This window comes from Taudactylus pleione, unplaced genomic scaffold (genome assembly GCF_031769625.1).
Source record: "Taudactylus pleione unplaced genomic scaffold, aTauple2 ptg000199l, whole genome shotgun sequence".
In the NCBI taxonomy this organism is placed as follows: Eukaryota; Metazoa; Chordata; class Amphibia; order Anura; family Myobatrachidae; genus Taudactylus; species Taudactylus pleione.
Genome location: NW_028284601.1, coordinates 3,324,564 through 3,346,804, shown reverse-complemented (window position 1 = coordinate 3,346,804; position 22,241 = coordinate 3,324,564). Strand labels below are relative to the sequence as shown.

The 22,241-nt window shown below is 44.3% G+C and overlaps 2 protein-coding genes across 5 annotated transcripts; both read right to left on the bottom strand.

The window, feature by feature from the left end:
* Positions 1–229: 229 nt before the first annotated feature.
* Positions 230–9,919, bottom strand: LOC148518709 (ADP-ribosylation factor 6-like). 2 transcript variants are annotated; one of them, XM_088477034.1, is made up of 2 exons: positions 9,803–9,919; positions 230–2,624 (listed from the first exon to the last, which is right to left on the bottom strand). In XM_088477034.1, the coding sequence occupies exon 2, from the start codon at positions 2,593–2,595 to the stop codon at positions 2,068–2,070; it is 528 nt and encodes a 175-aa protein (XP_088333160.1). In that variant the 5' UTR covers positions 2,596–2,624; positions 9,803–9,919; the 3' UTR covers positions 230–2,067. The 2 variants fall into 2 exon arrangements, with proteins under 2 accessions (XP_088333160.1, XP_088333161.1); XM_088477035.1 differs by lacking the exon at positions 9,803–9,919 and adding an exon at positions 9,702–9,790.
* Positions 9,920–16,628: 6,709 nt separating this feature from the next.
* On the bottom strand, positions 16,629–21,747 carry LOC148518708 (uncharacterized). Of its 3 annotated transcripts, none has more exons than XM_088477161.1 (2): positions 21,677–21,747; positions 16,629–19,853 (listed from the first exon to the last, which is right to left on the bottom strand). In XM_088477161.1, the coding sequence occupies exon 2, from the start codon at positions 19,806–19,808 to the stop codon at positions 17,559–17,561; it is 2,250 nt and encodes a 749-aa protein (XP_088333287.1). In that variant the 5' UTR covers positions 19,809–19,853; positions 21,677–21,747; the 3' UTR covers positions 16,629–17,558. The 3 variants fall into 3 exon arrangements, with proteins under 3 accessions (XP_088333287.1, XP_088333288.1, XP_088333289.1); XM_088477162.1 differs by lacking the exon at positions 21,677–21,747 and adding an exon at positions 21,030–21,556; XM_088477163.1 differs by lacking the exon at positions 21,677–21,747 and adding an exon at positions 20,505–20,544.
* Between the last annotated feature and the right edge of the window lie 494 nt (positions 21,748–22,241).

The following is a 22,241-nucleotide window of genomic DNA, read 5'->3' as shown; positions in this document are numbered from 1 at the left end:
AACCCCCACACACCATTTAGATCATTTAAGGACTGTGTTCATGGCACACTATCACGGATCGGTTCTAAGAAACCTTAATGCAGCAATACCTGCTATTTGCAGAAAATTGCAGCGTTTAAGTACCAAGACCAATGTGGAACAGATAGGTCAATTCTCAAGACAATGCACGCCACGGAGCACAGTGAATGTACACACACCCATATGACACACGGCACGGAAAGGTTGGATGCATCATTGAATTTTTATTGATACGATTTAAGCAATACAACATGAAAAAAATCTTATTGGAAATAAAACATTCTGGAACAGGAATAGCATTAGTGCACTGTAGGGAAGGGCAGAAATAAGACCATAGGAAGGTCTGCATAGCTCAGCAATGCACGTCAGTCAGTAAGGATTTACCCCATCACTTTACCAGTGTGTCAGCATGTGATATCAGGCACTCTTGCCCTGTGGGTTGGAAGACCAAGCCAGCCATTTAAAAAAGAAAAAAAAAAAAAAAAGTATAAGAGTTGGCCCCAATCAACAATGGAAAAAGAACCCTACACTGAAGGTCATTTTGTGGTTATCAAAGAATTAACGCCACAAAAAGGACCTGCTCCATACAGACAAGTGCGAGGACGTCAGCTTGTCTCAATTTTGTGTATAGCCTATGAGCGAGGTGCCAAGTGCTGAAACTGGACGAGCTCCCAGTTTTACCATGGACAAAATAATAAAAGATAGGTGTAGTGTGTAAATGTTTGTTGCGTTAGTGTAGAGTAGGGTGCAGATTCAGAGTTACTAACAAGCCCATAAAATATGTCCTAGTTTGATGACCCTAAGGTCTCCCCCAATGCAATACATAACATTTCTACCTTCTTAGTAGCAGACACTTATGATTGGAAACATTACAGTGGAAAAGGATCATCGGTCTATACACATTTACAGACCAATTAGGAAATCCCAGACTCCCAGTTGGGATGCATTTAAGACAAAGGACGATTTGAACAAACTTACAGACCGACTTATCTGAGAACCAGGCCCGAACAGAACACTAAATGGTAAACGGATGGATCGTTCACACATGTGCACAGAAAAATTAGGTACAACTAAGGAAAATACAAGTGTTTCAGTGAGCTATTGCGGCTTACCAATACGCTTCACCAATATAATCTATTGTACCGGTAGTGCGTCTTAACATATGAGGAAATCGGCCGCAATGGGGGGGGGGGGAGGGGGGGAAATCGAGCCCTTAAGAAACTATTCCATCTTGTTTGTAATACAGTATTCTGGTGTTCGTTAGCATCTACAAATCACATTAACGGTGGACAGGTGTGAACGAGCCCTTAAAAGTGCTGGGAACAGTGGGTTGAGTTTCATTAGATGGAAAATTAAACCCAGCATGAAGGATGGAAGTGGATAACCAAAATAAATCTATAAGAGGAATGCATTGAAGGATATAGAGATCCAAATTTTGTTCCAGGAACACAGACTAATTAACACTGCAAATTATTACAGAAATAATGTTGTATCAGACAAAAGATTTAGCTGCTGGAAACAGACAATCTGCAAAGCGATTTTAATGATCAGGCACTGGTCTTGTACGAGAGATTACTCTCTAAGAGGATATTGCACCCTTGATAATGTAACACTGAAACCCTCCACCTTGCAGTGTTTCGGTTTGCCCACTTATGGAAAAGGCGATAAATTTGATACCGGGCTGCTGTTGCCTGGTTTATGCTGCTGAGACACAGGTAACCAGCCCTATTCATGAACAGTACGGGCTGACAAGACAAAGCTGTGACTGCTGAGGTCTGACGGAAAAGCTATTTACTCAGCTGTGTTAATCACTTCACACTGATAATTAAGGCAGATATCGCAAGTGGCTGTCTGTACCTAGCAAAGTCCTTTACAGCCCAGCCGCTCCAAAATCTCACTTTACCTTTCATTATGTAACAAAATGGGCCACCCAGATTTGGTTGATAAGGATTACTCCTTCAAAGCTCCTCTACTGAGCCAGTAAAATTAAAGAGAAAAAAAAAAAAAAAATCATATATATATTAAAAAATAAATCACCATAAAAAGAATTTAAGATTTGTAGTTTGAAGTTAGCCACATGAGGCCCTCGTACAGTCCCTCTCCGGTGTTGGCACAAGATGGCTGGACATACCAGTTTCTGTCCCTGATTCGGGTTAGTCCGAGCTTTTCCTGGATTTCGTGTGGCTTCATGGCGTCTACCAGGTCCTGTTTGTTGGCGAAAATGAGAATGATGGCATCCCTCATTTCACGGTCGTTAATGATGCGGTGGAGTTCTTGCCTCGCCTCGTCAATGCGGTCCCGGTCGGCACAGTCTACCACAAATATCAGGCCCTGTGTGCCCGTGTAATAGTGCCGCCAGAGTGGGCGGATCTTGTCCTGGCCGCCAACGTCCCACACATTGAACTTAACATTCTTATAGGTCACCGTTTCCACGTTGAAGCCCACGGTGGGAATGGTTGTGACGGACTGGCCCAACTTCAGCTTGTATAGTATGGTGGTCTTCCCAGCTGCGTCTAGACCCAACATTAATATTCTCATTTCTTTGTTCCCAAACACCCTGGATAGCATATGCCCCATGATGGAGGCTTAGAGTCCATACAGCTGGGCTAGAGAGAGAAAGAGTGAACAGGAACGGTCAGTATATTTGCAAGTTTATCCAAATAACACCTAAGAGGACAACAAGATTCAACACTACCCCAGATACAGTACATGCACAAACTATAGGTTTACAGATCATGAAGAGGAGGCTGTACATGCAAAATGAGTGGTTGTTTGTGAGGCCCAGAGATAAACATTCTGAAACATTTCAGATAGAAAATGCTCAACAGAATTCAGTGTCTACACAGTTCTGTCATTCTATGCAGTGACAAAAGCTGAGACAAGAGAGTCATTCATGTCTATCGGCAGGCACAGGTCACACCCATTGCAAAGCAGAACTGTGCACTAACTGTACGATGAGCTCAAGAACAACATTCTATAGATCGCTGCAACCAACCTAGAGAACAGGCCATTTTTATTACTATTATGGGTGTCTTAATGTACTGTGCGTGAATGGATGTTTATATTACATCCTAGTGGTGGAAACAGACTTACAGTACTGGAACAGGTCAACATAGTTTGAAAGCAGCCGTTGAAGACAGCCAGCCTTGCCAAATGGGGTAAAGCAATCATTTCATTAGGATCCGGGCCGCCCAATCGCTGCTAACAGGGGTAACGACAGCGATAGAACATTTGTGAGCAATAGTGAACGCCAAGGAGATGTGGATCAGTTCTACATTCCCCTCTAGCACTAACATATATATGCATCAGGAGCAATGATCAAATCTATTATGAGAGAGAGTAGTTGACACTACCTGGGGCTCCATGCCAGCCTTATTCTTGTATGGATCTACCAAAACAAAAATCAAAGCACTTCCGACTTCGCCAAGTAGAGAGACGATGACAATCATGTAAGCCCCTCCAATAGTATTTTTAAAGTATATTTGAGATTTAAAAAAATAGAACAGAGGTCCCTGTATTCTACAATGAAGTGAGCCCAGTCGCATACTTACGTTAAGAACAAAAATATCTACATTAACAGTGTAGTCTTGAATTTATTTACAATTTTGTATACAATTCATGCCATGTTAGACACAAGTGTGACCATTTAACTTAACAGGGCAACACTAAAGGCCCCCATACACGGTGCGATGTGCACACAGCGATGCGATCCACGATCCAACAGCCGACAAATCGGGCGGTCCCCACACAGAGAGCGATCCGATGCCCAACATGCCGCCCCCTACCCACAGACCTGCAGGAGATCGGCCGTCGATTCTACAGAACTCTTGCGCATGCAGAAAAATCTGGAGGAGTGACAGACAACCCCGGGGGAGCGCGCAGCTGCAATATCGTTCCAATCCGTCGGATCGGCCCCTATATCGCTCCGCGTGTGGGGGCCTATAGACAGACATGAACAAATGTGGCACGTTTTCAAATTGGCTGGAGAAACAAAAGCATAAAAAAATAAATAAATAGATAAATAGGAGAACAGCAGAGGAGTACCTGTTTGCTCTATTCATCCGATGCTACCAGAAATACACATAGTAAAATACAGTGGGAATGAATGCATACAGTGTATTCACTGTATGCAAAAGGGCAGAAGAGACATTTGGGTCTTTGTCAGCAGAGCAAATGCTTATGTACAGTACACAGATTTGTAGCTGTTCCTCTGCAGAATAACATCAGACACCAATCAAATACTCGACACTCAACATTTTTATTAGCTTGACCAATCCTGAAACATTCAGGACAGAATCAAAATTGTATCCCAGAATACAAAAAGAAAACAGGGTGGAGGTCTAGCAGTAAGGGGCGGAACACAACGTTCAACTCCATGAAAGCTGTATTGCATGTCAATGAGTGTAGCAGAGGACCCTAGCCACTAGCTGCACAGTGTCAAGCAAATGTCCCTATAACATGTCACATGACTAAGTCATCCCGGGGCTAGGATGAGTATTGAGTACACACATATCTGGGCTTACTGTGGTTGCGGCCTGATCCAACTTTTAATCTCATTAATGAAATCCAGACCCCTCTGTAAATTTAACTGGATATGGCAGCCCTAAATTACTTTAATAAATACAGAACTGCTAGTATGGATATGGAACTGTCCAACGTAATAACTGTAGAATGCACTATATTTTCTACACTAGTGGTTCAATTCAGTTATACTTCAATGAAAATATTTGAAGCAGGTATTTCCTGGTACGTGATATTTACAAATCAAAATGTCCATGTCCCCCATATTGGCGATGAAAAATATTGCCGAACGGCTAGGAGGCACAGGAGCATAGGGAACTTCTGCCCGAAGGGCACATCACGCGATAGCTTCACATCCAATCAATGCACAGACCCCTTAAACAGCCTCGCCTAGGGAGGGCCATCGACCATTGATAGTTAGCCGTCGATGGCAGAGAGCCAATGGTTCTCTGCCATTGACGGATGAGTGGGTGCCAATAGGATTTTTTTTTTCTTTGCAAAACGGAGCTTAGCCCCACCCCCCGGCGGCCGCTAAGCCCTCCCCCGTTTTTGATTGGTCCGTGGCCCACCGTGCCCCCAGCAGCTGTGGCCAACGAGGGGTGCTGACCATTGATGGTTCACCATAGACTGTATTTGTGCCATTAATGGTAATCACCCATGGATACCCCCAATGGCCATCCCTAGCCTCACCCTGCCCACTGTGTTAAAATAAGCAACCATCAGCTTGGTAACACTGTAAATACCCAAGTTTGACAAGTCCGAATTGCTTTTAAGTGTGTTTGACAAAACTATTCTCATTTTTTATAAAATACTTAAACGTACAATCACTTACTCCACTATTATTTTAAAAGCCTGTCGTCCAAGCTTTGCGCAATACATCTCAAAAGGCTGATTTATTCGCAGCCTATGGAGACGTGAGCAGTTGCAGCCTACCGTAACTAACCGGCAAGTGTTTTGAACCCGGCCTCCTGTATTTTACATCCAGTCTGATATTTAACAATCTTTGGGAGAGATCCAATTAAGGATCAATTAGGTGTGAGAAGTCGCATTTGGCGAAAAGTTTTTGCCTCATTTGCCAATTTTGATGCAAACTTTTTACGTACTTTCTCAATGCGGGCTCCCGTTTTCACCCTGCCCAATTGCAAAAAACGCATATGTGCGAAACTAGCGAAAACCACCACATTTTGGGAAAATCAGTCTGCAACCCATAAAAAGCCTAATTGACACTGGAAACTGATATAGAAGTGTAGTAATAGCCCTAATAAAAGTATTTTGGGTTCTTAAATTTAGTCAAATGGCTGTTAAATGCATATTTGCATAAGTGTGGAAAAATGATAAAAAGCTATTTTTAAAAAAATAATTGCTGTAGTTAAATTGGGAGTACATTAAAATGGGTGCTAGTATATTTTTGTGTCTTTAAAGAACAATTTTAAAAAATGTACAAAAAATTCACCTGCTGCAGCCTCCTGCAATCCTAAAAACACCTGTCCCATCCATAAAGCATCCAAAAATACCTGACCCAGTACTTTAAACCCACTTTCCAACACTTTTTACATTTTCACTACAAAAATTACATGTCATTATTAGGGGGAATTAAATTAATTTAATTATTTTGCCTAATTAGTAATTATGGGGGTGTCCAAATTTTTCTGAACCAAATCCCCACATTTTTAGCCAAAAAAAGGTATTTTGCACATTTTATCACATGCTCTGAGATGTGGAAAACCTTTTCGCCGGCTTCCGCCTATGGAGTTTTCACACATGCGAACACTCCAACTATTGGATAGCGTGATACGCACGTATGCGCAAAAAGTTCGCAACTGCAAAGGCTTTCACCAAACGCGACTTTTTGCACCTAATTGAATACGGCCCTAAGTGTAAGATTCCGTCGGAATCTCAAGTGATGTGCGGCTTAGCACATAGCAGATTACTACGGCAGGATACCCTCACTTGTTTTTGCTCTATAGGGTGCGAGCAAAAGACAGCAAAGGTCCAAGTAGACCTCATCGCTAACTGAATCAGCTAAGTATGAGCAGCTTTAGAGTCACATAGCTGCAGTTATCCAGGGTATAAAGGGATTAGAATGTGGAGAACAAAACTGCATTCTTGGCAATGATCTCTAGATACAGATATAGCAAAAAAATATTGCTCATTCCTTATTATACAGATAACTGAGCAATTCCCGACCTCCAACATTCCTCCTCTCCTGAGCTACCCTACCTATTTCCTTATTGTATAATACCCCTTTTACACTTGCTCAAATGACCCGGGTTATTGAAAGTGAACGCGCAGCAACATGGGTCACTGTGCAGTGTGAAAAGGCCAGGTTGAAATAAGCCCATTTCAACCCTGGTCACGAGAGGGGTTGAACATGTGTTCAACCCTGCTCGTGATGCAGTGTGAATGGGTAACCCAGGTCGATGCGACCCGGGTCCCATTCACTACATAGGAAGAGCCACGCAGATGATCTCATCACCAAGCGCCGGCTGATCACGTGATGCAGAAGGCATCATCGACTTGGCATTAATGCCGGGTCGGGGCGCCTGTCTGTAAGGAGTCTCAGCCGGGTCATATCTGGGATAGGTGCATGAACAAAATCCTGGGTGTGACCCAGCAAGCAGATTTACTGAGCTATCCCCAGGCCTTCCTTATTCCCACGCTGCTGAGATGGAATCTGTATGATATCCCAGCTGCCGCACGGCCGGGAGCTCGAATCCCAGCAGCGGCAGCCCGACAAACCAGCAGAGCCCGGCAGCGGAAGCCCGACAGCGCTGGAAATTCCGATTGTCCTAAGGTAAGTATCTACTAACCTAACCCTCCTTAGGGGTGCCTAACCCTAACCTCCCCTTCCCCGCTGCCTAAACCTAAGTCCCCCGGGGGGGGGGGGTGCCTAACCCTAAGTCCCCCCCAGGGGTGCCTAACCCTCCCTTCCCCCTAGCCTATCCCTAACACTCCCGGGGGGGGTGCCTAATTCTAAGTCCCCCCCGGCATCCCTTCGATTGGGATGCCGGGCGCTGGTCTCCCGGCGTCGGTGAAATGAGCGGTGTCTAGATATAGACGCCCGGCATTTCACCCTCGCCGGGATATGACAGTCGGGAAGCCGGCTGCCGGTATACCGCTGAGATACCCTGACCATCTCATAACTGAGCTATCCCCGCATTCCATCATTCCTCCTCCCGATGTAGCAGGCCCAATCCTCATTAAACTTACAACGAAGCTATCCCCGGCTTCCAGCATTCCTCCTCTCCTGAGGTACTCTACTCAATTCTTATTATACGTATAACCAGGGACATCCCGTATTAACAGAGGAGAGGGCCAGTGTTCACTCACCGTCTGGGGCCCCCCCTCCCTCTCTGGTGGCCGCGGCGCTGACAGAGGTTCACTAGACTCCGGGCTCTACTGCGCATGCGCAGAACACCGGGAAAATGGCGTGGCAGCCATTTTCCCAGCAATTTCCCTAGTGCACATAACGCCAGGATAATGGCTGCTGACGTGGGACTTCGGAGAGGTGAATATTATATAGTATGGGTGCAGGGTGTGTGGTGTGGGTCTCCCTGGATCCAGGGGCCCGTGTGCACCGCACACCCTGCACCCATTACAGATACGCCCATGCGTATAACTGAGCTATCCCCGGCCTCAAGAAATTCCTCGTCCTGAGGCACCAACCCCATTCCTCATTACACATAACTTACCTATCCCTGACTTCCAGCATTCCTCTTCTCTCCTGAGGTACTCAACTTATTTCTTATTATACGTATAACTGAGCTATCCCCAGCATCCCTCATCGCTACGCTGCTGAGATACCCTATCCATTGCTTATCATACATATAACAGATATATTGCTCCTCCCCTCAGGTACCCTGCCCATTGCTTATTATACATATAACAGATATAGCTCCTCTAGTGAGGTACCCTGCCCATTATTATACATATAAGAGCTATAGCTCCTCTCAAGTACCCTGCCCATTACTATACATATAACAGAGATATAGCTCATCTCCTCAGGTACCCTGCCCATTGCTTATTATACATATAATAGATATAGCTCCTCTCCTCAGGTACCCTGCCCATTATTATACATATAATAGAGATATAGCTCCTCTCCTCAGGTACCCTGCCCATTATTATACATATAATAGAGATATAGCTCCTCTCCTCAGGTACCCTGCCCATTATTATACATATAATAGATATATAGCTCCTCTCCTCAGGTACCCTGCCCATTATTATACATATAATAGATATATAGCTCCTCTCCTCAGGTACCCTGCCCATTATTATACATATAATAGATATATAGCTCCTCTCCTCAGGTACCCTGCCCATTATTATACATATAATAGATATATAGCTCCTCTCCTCAGGTACCCTGCCCATTGCTTATTATACATATAATAGATATATAGCTCCTCTCCTCAGGTACCCTGCCCATTGCTTATTATACATATAATAGATATAGCTCCTCTCCTCAGGTACCCTGCCCATTATTATACATATAATAGATATATAGCTCCTCTCCTCAGGTACCCTGCCCATTATTATACATATAATAGATATATAGCTCGTCTCCTCAGGTACCCTGCCCATTATTATACATATAATAGATATATAGCTCCTCTCCTCAGGTACCCTGCCCATTATTATACATATAATAGATATATAGCTCCTCTCCTCAGGTACCCTGCCCATTATTATACATATAATAGATATATAGCTCGTCTCCTCAGGTACCCTGCCCATTATTATACATATAATAGATATATAGCTCGTCTCCTCAGGTACCCTGCCCATTATTATACATATAATAGATATATAGCTCCTCTCCTCAGGTACCCTGCCCATTATTATACATATAATAGATATATAGCTCCTCTCCTCAGGTACCCTGCCCATTATTACACATGTAATAGATATATAGCTCCTCTCCTCAGGTACCCTGCCCATTGCTTATTATACATATAATAGAGATATAGCTCCTCTGCTGAGGTACCCTGCCCATTGCTTATTATACATATAATAGAGATATAGCTCCTCTTCTAAAGTACTTGTGGACCCTCGCCTGGGTGGGAACCATGCCACACCCTCCGCTCATTGTTATATAAGCACAATGCACATTATGTAAATCACCCAGACAGCCCCAGTACACAGACATGCCTCCCCACCATGTGCCCCTGCTCCACAGACACCCCGGTATACACATCACTGTCCCGCAGCCTCCCCCGTTTCGCACGTAGCCCCACGCGCACAGTGTCCCCTGACTCACAGTGACTGCTGGGTGTCCACGGTCCCGGCTCCTGATCCCGGAATCGGAAGGGCGCGGGCGACAGAACCACACCGCAGCTAAGTGCGCATGCGCAGTCCTCCGCCCACCCCGAGCTCTGCCATCACACCTCCTTAGCGCGCTGTCTGCGCATGCTCAGTGCCCTCACCCGGACTCGGTTCTCGCTGTACGCAAGCGCAGGGCGCCCTTCTCGCTCACTGCGCATGCGCACTTCCCGGCTTTCTCGCCTCTCTGAAGTCCATTCAAAAGAACACTGTCTCACTTACTGGCGCATGTGCGTTTCCGGTCTCTTAATTCCGTCCCATAGTACAAGCACTCTGGGAGAAGAAGTGTCTTGGATTGAGAGCTCCTGGTGGCGGCCATCTTTCCGGAGACCTTACTTTATGAAGCACACAGAAAACACTGCAGCCCGGTTACCTCACCCTTTCACTGCAGACAGTGACATTTGTTTATAATTAGTCATAAATTGTAATAAACTGATACAGGGAGGAGGAAAGGCAGCAGGAGCCTGACTTCTGTGCAGGGCGGGGTGGTTTGGAAGCAGGGTTAGGTCTAGAATTGGGTGGGAGCAAATAATACGTTCCTAATTTGATATATATGTGCCTATGTTTCATTCCCTAGCCTAGCTAATGTATAGTACAATTTATCTTACCATGTGCAGTGGAGACAATTCTCTGACTCATTGGCGAATATTGCTCTCTAGAAATATTCCTTAAGTAGTTGCCTAACTTCTCATACACGGACAGTGTAGTAGCATTACCAAGTCAGTATCAATGTAGAGTTTGTATGTTCTCCCCATGTGTGCATGGGTTTCCTACTACAGCAGTGCAAAATCGGTATACGTTTAGGAAGCCGGCCGTCGCAATGCCGACAGCCAGCTTCCCAACTACTTAATCCCGGCGAGGGTTAAATGACAGGCGTCTAAATTTAGATGCCTGTCATTTTACCCACGCTGGGAGACCGGCGCCCAGCATCCCGATCAAATTGATGCCGGGCGCGGACAGCCGCGGGGGTAGGAGGGTTAGCGGCTTCCGGGGGGACGACTTAGGGTTAGGCACCCCCCGGGAGGTTAGGATTAGGCGGAGGGGAAGGGGGGGTTAGGTTTAGGAACTTAGAGGGGGTGATTAGGGTTAGGCACGGGGGGGGGGTTTGGGCTAGGCACCCTAAAGGACGGTTAGAGGGTAGAATTAGATTAGTTTATACTTACCTTGAGGACGATCGGGATGTCCTCCTCTGTCGGGCTGACGTTGCCGGGATTTGAACCGCTGGCCATGCGGCCGGCGGTGAATCATACCGAACGCTCCAAAATCATATTGGTGGGTTAATTGGCTTCTGACAAAAAAAAAATAACTAGTGTGTGTCCATGTGATAGGGAATATAGATTGTAAGCTCTACTGGGGCAGGCACCAATCTGAATAGTGGTGTATCTATAATTGGGTGCAAAGTGTGAATGGTGCACCAGGACCCCTGTGCAGAGGGGGCGGGGAACCACATAGCCTGCTCCCATATATTATACTCACCTCTCTGGAGTCCCACATCGAAGCTGAAGTATTCACCAGAAAAATGGTGCGGTGGCCCTTTTTCAGAGATTTACGCAGTAGAGAAGTTACCGGCAACATGGGGTGGGTGCTTTGTTCCCGGCAACCTGCCCATGCTCAGTAGACAGTCGCACAAGGCCAGAGTCTACTGCATCGTGAGAGATGAGGGGGGCCGCACAGAGACTGCACACAGCCCCCTCCTCTCTACAAAAACACCCCTCGATGTAAATAACTGAAATTTTTTTTGTAATGCTCTGCGTAATATGTGTGCATTATATAAAGGACTGTTAGATAAATTATTTATGGCAATTGTTTCTCAAACTTTCTCAGTTCGAGGCACCCTTAGGGTCTTCATCATGTTTTCAAGGCACCCCTAAGCCTAAATAATTACAGACCAGTCCTGTTTTTTAAGTAGTTGGGTTGAAAGAATATATGTATTTAAAAGAGAAAAACTGTGCTTTTCTTATCCATTGTCCCCTCCGTCTCCTATTGCCCCCTCCGTCTCTCTCCTATTGCCCCCTCCATCTATCTCCCATTGCCCCCTCCGTCTATCTCGCATTGCCCCCCTCTTCTCCCATTACCCCCTCCGTCTGTCTACCTTTGACCCCTCCATGTCTCTCCCTTTGTCCCCTCCATGTCTCTCCCTTTGCACCTTCCATGTCTCTGTTTGCCCCTCTCCGTGCCACCCCCTTACATACCTTTAGTTGTGATTGCCAGAACCGTTCTGTAGCATCGCTCATCAGATCAGACATTAAATGCGTGATCTCCCACAACACACTGCGTTGTAGGACCCCATTCAGCAAAAGGCAGCCTTAGGATTCACTGCCTATTGATTTACAATGACAGCTCTCTCCCTGCTCATCGCACCCCCACCCCGCCACTCTGATCTACTCCATGCCACAAACCCTTCTCCCGCCTGTGCTAAAAATACACTGGCCAGCCTCTTTAGGCCACGGCTACCGCGGAACCCCGGTGACAGCGCTGTGGCACCACAGGCAGCAGCTGCGCACAGTTTGGTAGCCACTGATTTATTGTATACGTTGGGGGAAGACTGGAGGTGGGCAGGGCTTAGTGTCTTTAATTCTATCTGTCTATTGAGAGGTTTATGTAAAGTTAAATGCAATTTACATCAAAAGTGACATAGAATGTGCCAGAGAAAAAAAACTCCCACTTTGTATGATGCGTCTAGTTCAATAATAGTGACATCTACTTTAGGTTTAAGCCAGTACTTGAGTAACAAAAGCATAGAGATGGGATTTGACAGTGTTCGTAGTAAAATAGAAATTCACATTACCCAAAAGCTGCATTTACCATGTAAATGTCTGTGTACAAGGTCTGAGAACACACCGTTACATGGCATTCGCTTGCTCACCCCTTCTATTCCCCGTTACATTTCTCTCTGCATATAGAGTTAACTTAAAATAGAAGCAAATCTGCCTACAAACACAAGCGTGTTTTTATGCACATTATGGAAATGCATGAAAAGAAAAAAGCACAACCCCCCCATATCATATATGTTGTACTCTACATGAACCCCTCATTGTTCACTAAGGTGGGCAGTCTTGAAGATGTAATTTTCATCATTGTGGTATGTCCTCACCAGGGCCGTAGCTAGGGTAGTGCGGCCGGCGCCATCGCTCAGGGTACCGCAGGTCAGGGGGCGCTGTTTGGGCCTGTAAAATTTCCTTTTATTATCATTCTTATAGCTTCCTCTTATTTCATCCCCAGCATCTCCTGGCCTCTCCTATCTATTCCCTGGCCCTTCCCCATGAAGCCATGGCCCTTTTTTGGGTGCATTATGTCCCTTAGAAAAATGAGGGGGCGCCAATACTCTTTCTGGCACAGGGCACCAAAAAGTCTAGTTACGGATCTGGTCCTCACCACTTAGCTGGCAGGTATGCCCCCTTCTGGGAGACTTGTTTTCTTTCCTGCTGACCTGGGATTCTCCTGAACATTCCAGGAGGGTAGGCAATGATGTGTTTTGGCGAAAGGCAAAGTTCTAAGGTGGTGGTTAGCAAAAGCACAGTAGTGCAAGTGTTACAAACTAAAATTAACTTGATAGTTGTGGAGTATTAGTCAGTAAGGAAAGTTTTGAGAACACTATGCCCGGGCTGCTGGCAGTGTGGCCGCTGGTACAGAAGTCACCACATTAGTAGTAATCAGTCACACACTGTACCCTGAGAATTTTTTATCTATTTGTGGATCATGACAACAATATTAGAGTGCCACACAACTCAAATTGCTATTGGTCCCACTGGTGGTATATTGCTTAGTTCTATAAGGTGGGTGTCTGTTATTGTATTTGTTCTATACCCTGCCTGCCATGCATTATATTATTTATATAAAGAAGTTGGCTGAGGTTGAATCAACCCTATTCTCTGCGTCAGTACCACTGGAACAAACATGGCGTCTTTCCATATACAATGTAGTTTACCATGTGGGATTTGCTAGATTTTGGTTGAAGTGAAGAAGTTAAGGCCCCCATTCACTAACGATTGATTGGAAAATGCGGCGGTTTGCCGATCACGATCAAAACTGATCCACCGATGGATCGTGGATCATAAATGGAAAAATCGGCGGTCGGTGAGGAACATTGCGCTAATGTGGAGTGGATGAGGTAAGTGGTGAAGCAAAGAATACTTATCCGAAATAAATGGTTGATCGGAAGTTTATCCTCATTGCTCTGATGTTAACTCACTCAGTTGAAATGTGGCCAATTCCATGAGTATGTGGAGAAAACGTTGATTATACCAATGTGTAGTACAGTAAAGATATACAATGGACAATAGTTATTAAAAGACGTGTTCTAAATGGCGTGCCGACCTCTCAAAATGAGACGGAGTATTTTTAGAAGAGTAACTGGAGAGTTTTTCAGGCTCTTTATAAAATGATGGTGTCACGGTATATCTCGTACCTTACTAATTCCCCTTTTACACCTGGGTCAAACCTGGGTTTTTGCTGGGTCTACCTGAGTCGCAGCTCAGTGTAAATCCAACCCAGGTATCTACCAGGGTCTGACCCAGGATGGACCTGGGTAAGGGTGCAGTGTAAACAGCGCAACCCAGGTTATTCCGACCTGGGTCATGCCTAAAATGAGCTGATTGGTGGTTGTGAAGCAGTCACCTCCCACTTTTTTTGACCACAAGTTAAGCAGTGCAGACCCAGGTTCAGTGTGAATGGGGCTGACCTGAGAATAACCCAGATCGATGGTGCTGTGTAAATGGTGTCTGACCTGGGTTGGAACCATGTCTGAAAAGCCAGGTTGGACCCTGGTTTTTGGTGGAAAAGAGGTATTACACTCTATGAGTGTGAAGAACAAATATAGCGGTATCTTTAAACAGCCATATAGCATAATTTTCCTTAATAATTCTGAAATATTTAAAGGATTATGTAGAAGATTCGTACCTAACTTACACTATGGTCCATATCCAATTAGCCCCAAACACTGTTCGGGTGCTAATTGATCCCCGCGATCATCGAAAAACGGGGATTTTTCGCTGAAAATCCCCGATTTTCGCCGATATTTTTTATCCCCCTATCCTATTAATTCGGGCGAATTAATAGGATAGTTCGCCCGTTAACATATAGGAGCCACGATAAGCTCGCGGCCCTATGTGTTCTGGCCTTTTTTGGGGCAAAAAAACGGCATTTATCGTGGATTATTTTTCGGGACACATCAGGTCCTGAAAAAAAAACAGATAAGTGCTGTCATCAGGCCGACTACGGGGCTAATTGGATAGCCCCGGGCGAGCTACTTAGCCGCAGTTTATTTACCGCGGCTAATTGGATATGGCCCTATAATTGTGTAAAAGACATGTATAATGGTGTCTTTTGTCTGCAACACAGTCTACTGTCTCATAAAGCTCCCTCCGTCGTGCGCATGCGCAGTGGGGAACATCGACCCGCTTGCGAGCGGGTCTGAATGACCCCCTTTGTCTTTAGTAAATTTGCGAGATGAAAAACATGCCTAAACTCACCCGAGATTGCCATATCGACCAAACTCAGATCTTAGTGAATTTACCCCCTGGTCTCTTCCTCATGCTCATCCTTTTTTGGTTTAATTGCTGGTCGTCCAGGTATGTACCCAGCTTTACAGACTGATGATATTTACATGTCTCTTACTAGTGTTTTCTTTAAACCTAGTAAAATGCATGCATACAGGATTGACGCTAGAAACCAAAGTTTTTTGGTGTGACATACTGTTTGCTATACGAGTTTCATAGCAGTTCTATTTTTTTAACTTAGCGCGAGAAAACCTACAATCAGCGTCCAAACAATTATTAAGAAACACACTAGTAACAAATGCATGTCAAACATACAGTATATGTACTTAACATACATTGTCACCAGCAGTTTTAAGTGCAATAAAAACCAGTGCATATTAAGGCCGTTCTGTAATCGTCTGCGAGTTGCAGGAACTGGCGCGATTCCCCTGATTTATCCCATAGATTTAAAGTGACAATAATTTAAAAGGCAAAACCAACCTGGTTTTGTTTTTTTAAATTATTGGCGTTTTAACTCTGGGGGTTAAATTCCTGGAATCGTGCGGGATGTCATATAACGGCCTAAGCCTTAAGGGTATCCAGATAGAAGAGCGACAATGTAAAACGTTGACAGGTATAAAAAAGGTTGACAGTGCAGAAGGTCAGCAGGGTTAAAAGGTCGACAGGTCCAAATGGTCAACACACGTGGCCGACGCAAAAAAGAAAAGTCGACACATGTTTTTTTTCAACATTTTTAAGATTAGAGTGAGAGTTAGGGTTAGGCACTTGGGGGGAGGGTTAGGCTGCTGGAGGGGACGGTTAGGGTTATGCACTAGGGTTAGGTATAGGCACTTTAGGGAGGGTTAGGTTAGGCACCAGGGGAAGGGTTAGGGTTAAATTACAAAAAGAATGTCAACCATTTTTGTGTTGACCATATGTGTGTCAACCATTTGAACCTGTCTGCACTGTCGACCTTATGTACCTGTCAACATTTTGTCCCTGTCGACATATTGCATGTGGACCATTTGTTGTCTACCTATTGAGACTGTCGACCTTTACATTGTCGATATTTTGTACCACACCCAGCCTTAAGTAGGTAACCTGAGAAGATAATGGGACAGACAACGTTTCATGTATTATTTTCATAAAGAAATAAATTGCATTCTAAGTAAATTTCTACAAAATACCAGATTATTTACGCAGATTAAAGTCTGCTCATTAAAAAAAAAAACTACACATGAAGGACGTATACACATTTAATAAAGCAGTTTTATTATTCCCATTTAATTTAATTTGATAGTGAAATTAAATGACTTGTTTTTAGAAATGTGTTTGAAGAACATTGTAATTACAGTTTGTCTTGAAATGTGTTATGCAGCAGTGGTGTTTCAGTTTTTTTATGTAGTATATAAATAGGAGCTATTGCTTCCTGATAATTGTTTTGGCCAGGGGCTACAAGAAAGCACCCACCCCTGCCAGCAGAATGTCTCTAGTCAATGTTAAATATGCCATGGAACAGCCAGTATGGAGTCCCCCGGGTGATGCCACATTTGGTGAAGCCATATACTGTATCTAATGTCTTCACTCACTTACCAGGCTACAGGTTACAAGGTCTTTTCCGGTTTTACATCAATTAATACTTTACAGTTGTCCCATTGTGAAGCATGTTTGTGTGATTCTATGTTGTGAAATAGTAGTCATCTTATATTTTTTTTGTGAAACTTGCTATCATTCCATAGACACGTTGTTGTGCTGTCCTTTATTGTGAAGCAGCGGTTATTCCACAGTCACTTGATTGTGTTTTTATATACGATTTTTTTTTTTTTACTGTAGTCATTCCATAAACATGTGATTCTCTCTTGTGAAGCATGCAGTAATTCCGTAAACTTGTGGTTGTCTTGTTTTATGGAGCTTGCAGCATATATAAACAGTGTTGTGTTCTCATGTGCTGTGATCCTTGCAGTGTTACCATAGACACATAGCTGTGTGATCGTATAGTCAGTCACAGACACGTAGTACTTTATCCAGTCTGGCATGAACTTTCAGAATTTTCCATTTAAAGCACATGCTTGAAATCTTTCCAAAGCTAGACACACGCCATTCTGCTATTTATCCAAAAGAGACATGTGTCACAGGTTTTTGTTGCCTTCTGTTGTAATTGAGACATACACTAATCTCCATCTGTTGTAAGATACATCCAGAATAGTATCTAGGATATTATCCCGTACCATGGGATTCTTGTGTGTAGTAGTCCAGTCTGTCTGATGCTTCCTCTACCAACCATTGGACCATGTCCGTTACCTCCTCCTTTAATGATCCCCAATCCGTGGACTCACAACCAACCGCATCATCCTCACTGACTCCTTTCTGACTGTTCTCTTGTTGCTGGTAGGTAAGGTCCATGGTGTTCAGTGGGGGTGTCAGTTTCTCTTGTAACTCCATAAGTTGTGTGTGTGGTTCCTCCTGGATGGTAATGCTAGCGGTATTAGTGGCCAGACACTTTTTCCTGACTGTTGTGTCCAGTTCCCCGTTCTCTCCCAATGTCCTCGAAGTGTAGGAGTCTTCCTGACATGCATTTGAAGGCACAAACCCTTGATACAAATTTGCTCCTTCCTGGATAAGCATACCTCTGAAGCCGTCTTCAGCAACAGATGATGTCTGTGGTAACTCCCCGACGTTTTGTCCTGATTCTCCTACCTTATGTGATTGACTCCCCTTTGCCAGCATGTTTTTTTCCTGTTCCTTAAAAATCTCTTCATGATTTTGCTCTGGAAAGATTTCTACTGGTTCTTCCACTTTCTCTACATAAAAAGTGTCCTGCGAGCTGTTTCCTTGTTCTCCAACTTTCTTTGCATGACTACCTGTTTGCAGATAGACATTTCCAAAGTTTCCAACTTTCTCTGCATGATTGCCCCATTCAAACAAATGGTTTTCTTTTACTTGAGCAATCTCTCCATGACTCTCATGCACCGATAAGTCTTTCCCCACATCTCCCTCCATCTTTACATTAATGTCTTGTTCTGGCAAGTTGTTTTCTACTATTACCATCTCTTTAGCATGACTGTCTTGTTTTGGCAAGTCATATCTAACCAGTTTTACCTCCTCTGCATTACTGTCCTGTCCTATAAAGGCTTTTCCCACTTCCTCTGCTTGACTCTCCTGTTCTGGCAAGTTATTCCCCACCTCCTCTGCATGACTGTCTTGTTCTGGCAAGTCATCTCCCTCTTTTCTCACTTCCTCTGCATGACTGTCTAATTCTAGGATGTAATTTCCCACGTTTGTCTCACTACCTAGATCCTCCACCTTTTCTACCAGCTCACTACCTAGATTTTCCATCTTTTCTACCAACTCACTACCTAGATCCTCCACCTTTTCTACCAACTCAGTACCTAGATCCTCCACCTTTTTTACCAACTCAGTACCTAGGTCCTCCACTTTTTCTACCAACTCACTAACTAGATCCTCCTTCTTTTCTACTAACTCACTACTTAGGTCCTCCACTTTTTCTACCAACTCACTACCTAGATCCTCCAAGTTCTCTGCACCACTATCTTCTTCTAGAAAGTGTTTCTCCATTCCTCCTTCCCCATTTGCGTGGCTTTCCTGTTTTTGCAAAAAGTTTCCCAGTTTCTCCACTTTCTCTACGTTCTCTGCGTGACTCTCCTGTTTTACCTGGTCTTTGCCTATATTCACTGCTCTTTCCACACAAACCTCCTCTTCAGGCAAGTCTTTGCCCTGTTCTCTTAACTTTTCTGCAGGACTTTCCTGCTTTCTTAATTGGGTATCCATTTCTCCTGCATAACCTGCATGACCATCCTGTCCTACCAAGTTGTGACCTTTTCCTCCCAACATGATTGTCGGACATTCCTGCTCTGCCATGACTTTCCATTTTTCCTCTACCATGTCCTTATGTTTACTGTCAAGAACTTTTTCACTCTTCTGTTCTCGATGCTCCTTTACTTCAACACTTTCCATACCATGGGTAAATTGAGTAATTTCTATCACTTTCTCCTTTTCTGTGGTGTCTCTCTCCCTCATTAATCTATAACCCCTAATTTTCCTAAGAAAGGATGCCTTAGAATATGGTTTTAGTTCTTCTTCTGCAATGACTTGGTTGCTTTGCTCCTCTATCTTATCCTGGAAGTCATTGCAATGCTCACAACTAACTGTACTCTCTGCTGGCCTAAGACAAGGTAGCCGGAAGATGCTCCCTCCCACCACCCTCCGTTTTTTTCTTCTAACACCTTCCTTGCCTTCTGTATTTTGGTTCTTTGTTGAGGGGTCATCTTCCCTGTTTTTGTGTTCTGTCCTCTTCAGAAAGAGACAGATAAAAGCTCCTCTTAGACAGGATGGTTGATCTACTTTAGGAGTTCTGCTGCTTTCCCCAGATGTCCTCCGAGTTTTCTCTTGCCTTTTGGACATCATATTTCCAGAAGTTTCTAGTTCTTCCATCTGTGTGACTCCCATACCTTCACTGTTTTATGGCTTGTGACAATTAGTTATGGCACGTATCTGGGGGAAAAAATAAAGTTGTCAATATTTGGAACTGCAGCCTCTGGCGACATCCTGGGTTAACATTTTCTATATCCCACCTGTTATATTGTGGACTATTTTGTCCTCCCAGATTCTATTTCCCAGTTATCACCTGCATATCTGTAGGCCCTATTGTTCTATCACAGTTCAGTTTTGAAGAATAAGTTATGTTATCTTTCACATGAACTCTGTTCTCTGTTATATCACCCGTATACTAGGCAGTACCACCATAGAGTTGTCTCTGTCCCACCTTTGTAATGTTCCTGGAGAAGCTTGCATCACATCTATTTCTAGTGCTGCTCTGACCTGGATATATTTATTCCCCAGTGACCTCCTCATTATATCCGTCACCCTCCTCTTTGAGTGGTCTTTATATCTTTGGGGTTGGGTACAGGATGCCGGTGCTCCGGATCCTGGCCGTCAGAATCCTGACGCCGGCATCCCGTCAGGGTTAGGATACCGATACCCGTCGGTAGGTAGTCTGACCCTCTCTCCCCGCACCCTAAACCTAACCCTTCCCTCCAGTGCCTAAACCTAACCTCCTACCCCCGCAGCCTAAACCTAACCCTGCTCCCCTAGTGCCTAACCTCCCCCCTAGTGCCTAACCCTCCCCATAAACTTACTACTTACCGTCAGAATGCCGACGCCAGGATTCTAATGGTTGTTGGGATTCTGGTGCCAGCAGTCTGAGCACTGGCATCCCGCACGCCGGGATTATGACTACATACCTATTTTTGGATTCCCCTACTGCTTGTGCAGTTTATGGAGACTCCTCTATCTACTCTTCTACTATATGGAGTTATTTTCTGGTGTGATGTCTGGCGGTTCCCTGTTTGCTGGTATACTTTATCTCCTGGTCCGGTGTGTGGTGATCTGGTATAATTTAGGAAGTGCCATTCTTTCTTGTATTTTGTTGAACCTCTATCTTAGTATATATGCTAGTGCTTGTTTTCAGCATCTGCAAAATCCTCTACTTTCTGTTCTATTTATGTGGGTTGTATGTTATAATATGTGGGTTCTCTGAGTCCTAAAAGGACTTTGCAGGGTCCTCTTTTTCTAAGCATATTGTATCATTAGCTTATTGGACATGTGAAGGTCGAGGGGTCTCTCTTCCCTCCCCCCCCCCCCCCCCCCGTCCATTGCCCCTACACGTACCTTGTCCACGACTTCCATCTGCCTTTCCCCTATAGTAGGAGCTGTGAGGGGGGTGGTTAGGGGAGGATGTGTAGGGGACACTCCTACTGTCAATCTCAAGGCACTCCATCCTCACTTATTATATAGATAGGTATCCTATGTCTCCTGGTAACTTGTGTGACATGTTTCTGTTTTCTCATGATAATTAGTGGACTTGCTTTTCTGGTCCCTTTGTGATGTGATTGTGAATGCAGTTACCTATTTCTTCAGTGAATAAAGCTGTCCCTTTGTATAGTGGTTGCATGGTGTGTAAGGGCCCTCTGTCCTCTGTAAAGGAGATACTGATAGTGTGCATGTACTGGTGCAATATATGGGTGTCCTGTGTTCAACTTTCTACTGGTGTAATGTATGGTGGTCTCTTGTGGTCCTATATATACTTGTATGGTATATACTGTCCCCATGCTTATGTCCTGACATGAGAAATGGGTCCACCTGCCCTTGGTGCAGTCTGTATTCTCTATCATGTTGTAGAAGTCCCTGACAGCTTCCTGCTGTACATAACGTGAATGACATCTATCCCATGATATTGGCATCCCCAACTATAATGTATTCAAGTCCTATGTGGTGCTATATTTGGGTCCCATTCCCCACCCCTTCCGTCATCTTACACAGCGTGCAGCCTTGGATCCTCTCTTCTGTGGGATGCAGACTGTGTTTCTGTGCAAACAGACCCCTCCACCATCACACACAGACGTCGTTCGCACTTCATTCAGGTTTCCATAGCAACCGATCTGCAAAACCATTCACCCCGTGAGAATGCACCAGCAGGCTTGCATATTTTTTTTTTCTATATACAAAGTCTTCAGCCACATACTTATGCCTAGTGATCACTGATCATGACATGGGCAAATCCCGGCTACATTACTTGAAATGCAGGTTTGCTTTTTTGATTTTTTTATAAAGAGTTTTTTTTTATTCAGTCCATATAAATCCACAGACTGGGAGGAAGACACGGTATTTGCCAGTATGTGACATTTTTGTTAAAACTGATTATAGCATGCAGCACTTAAATTACAATGTCCAGGGAAAATAATATCAGACTATTGCATTAACACACATGCATTTATACACATGCTGTATAAAAACTGGCGTTATCTGGTGTACACACTGATCCGACAGATTGGCCGTCCGAACGACCGATCCAAAGATTGGTAAGGCTTATGCATAAACGAT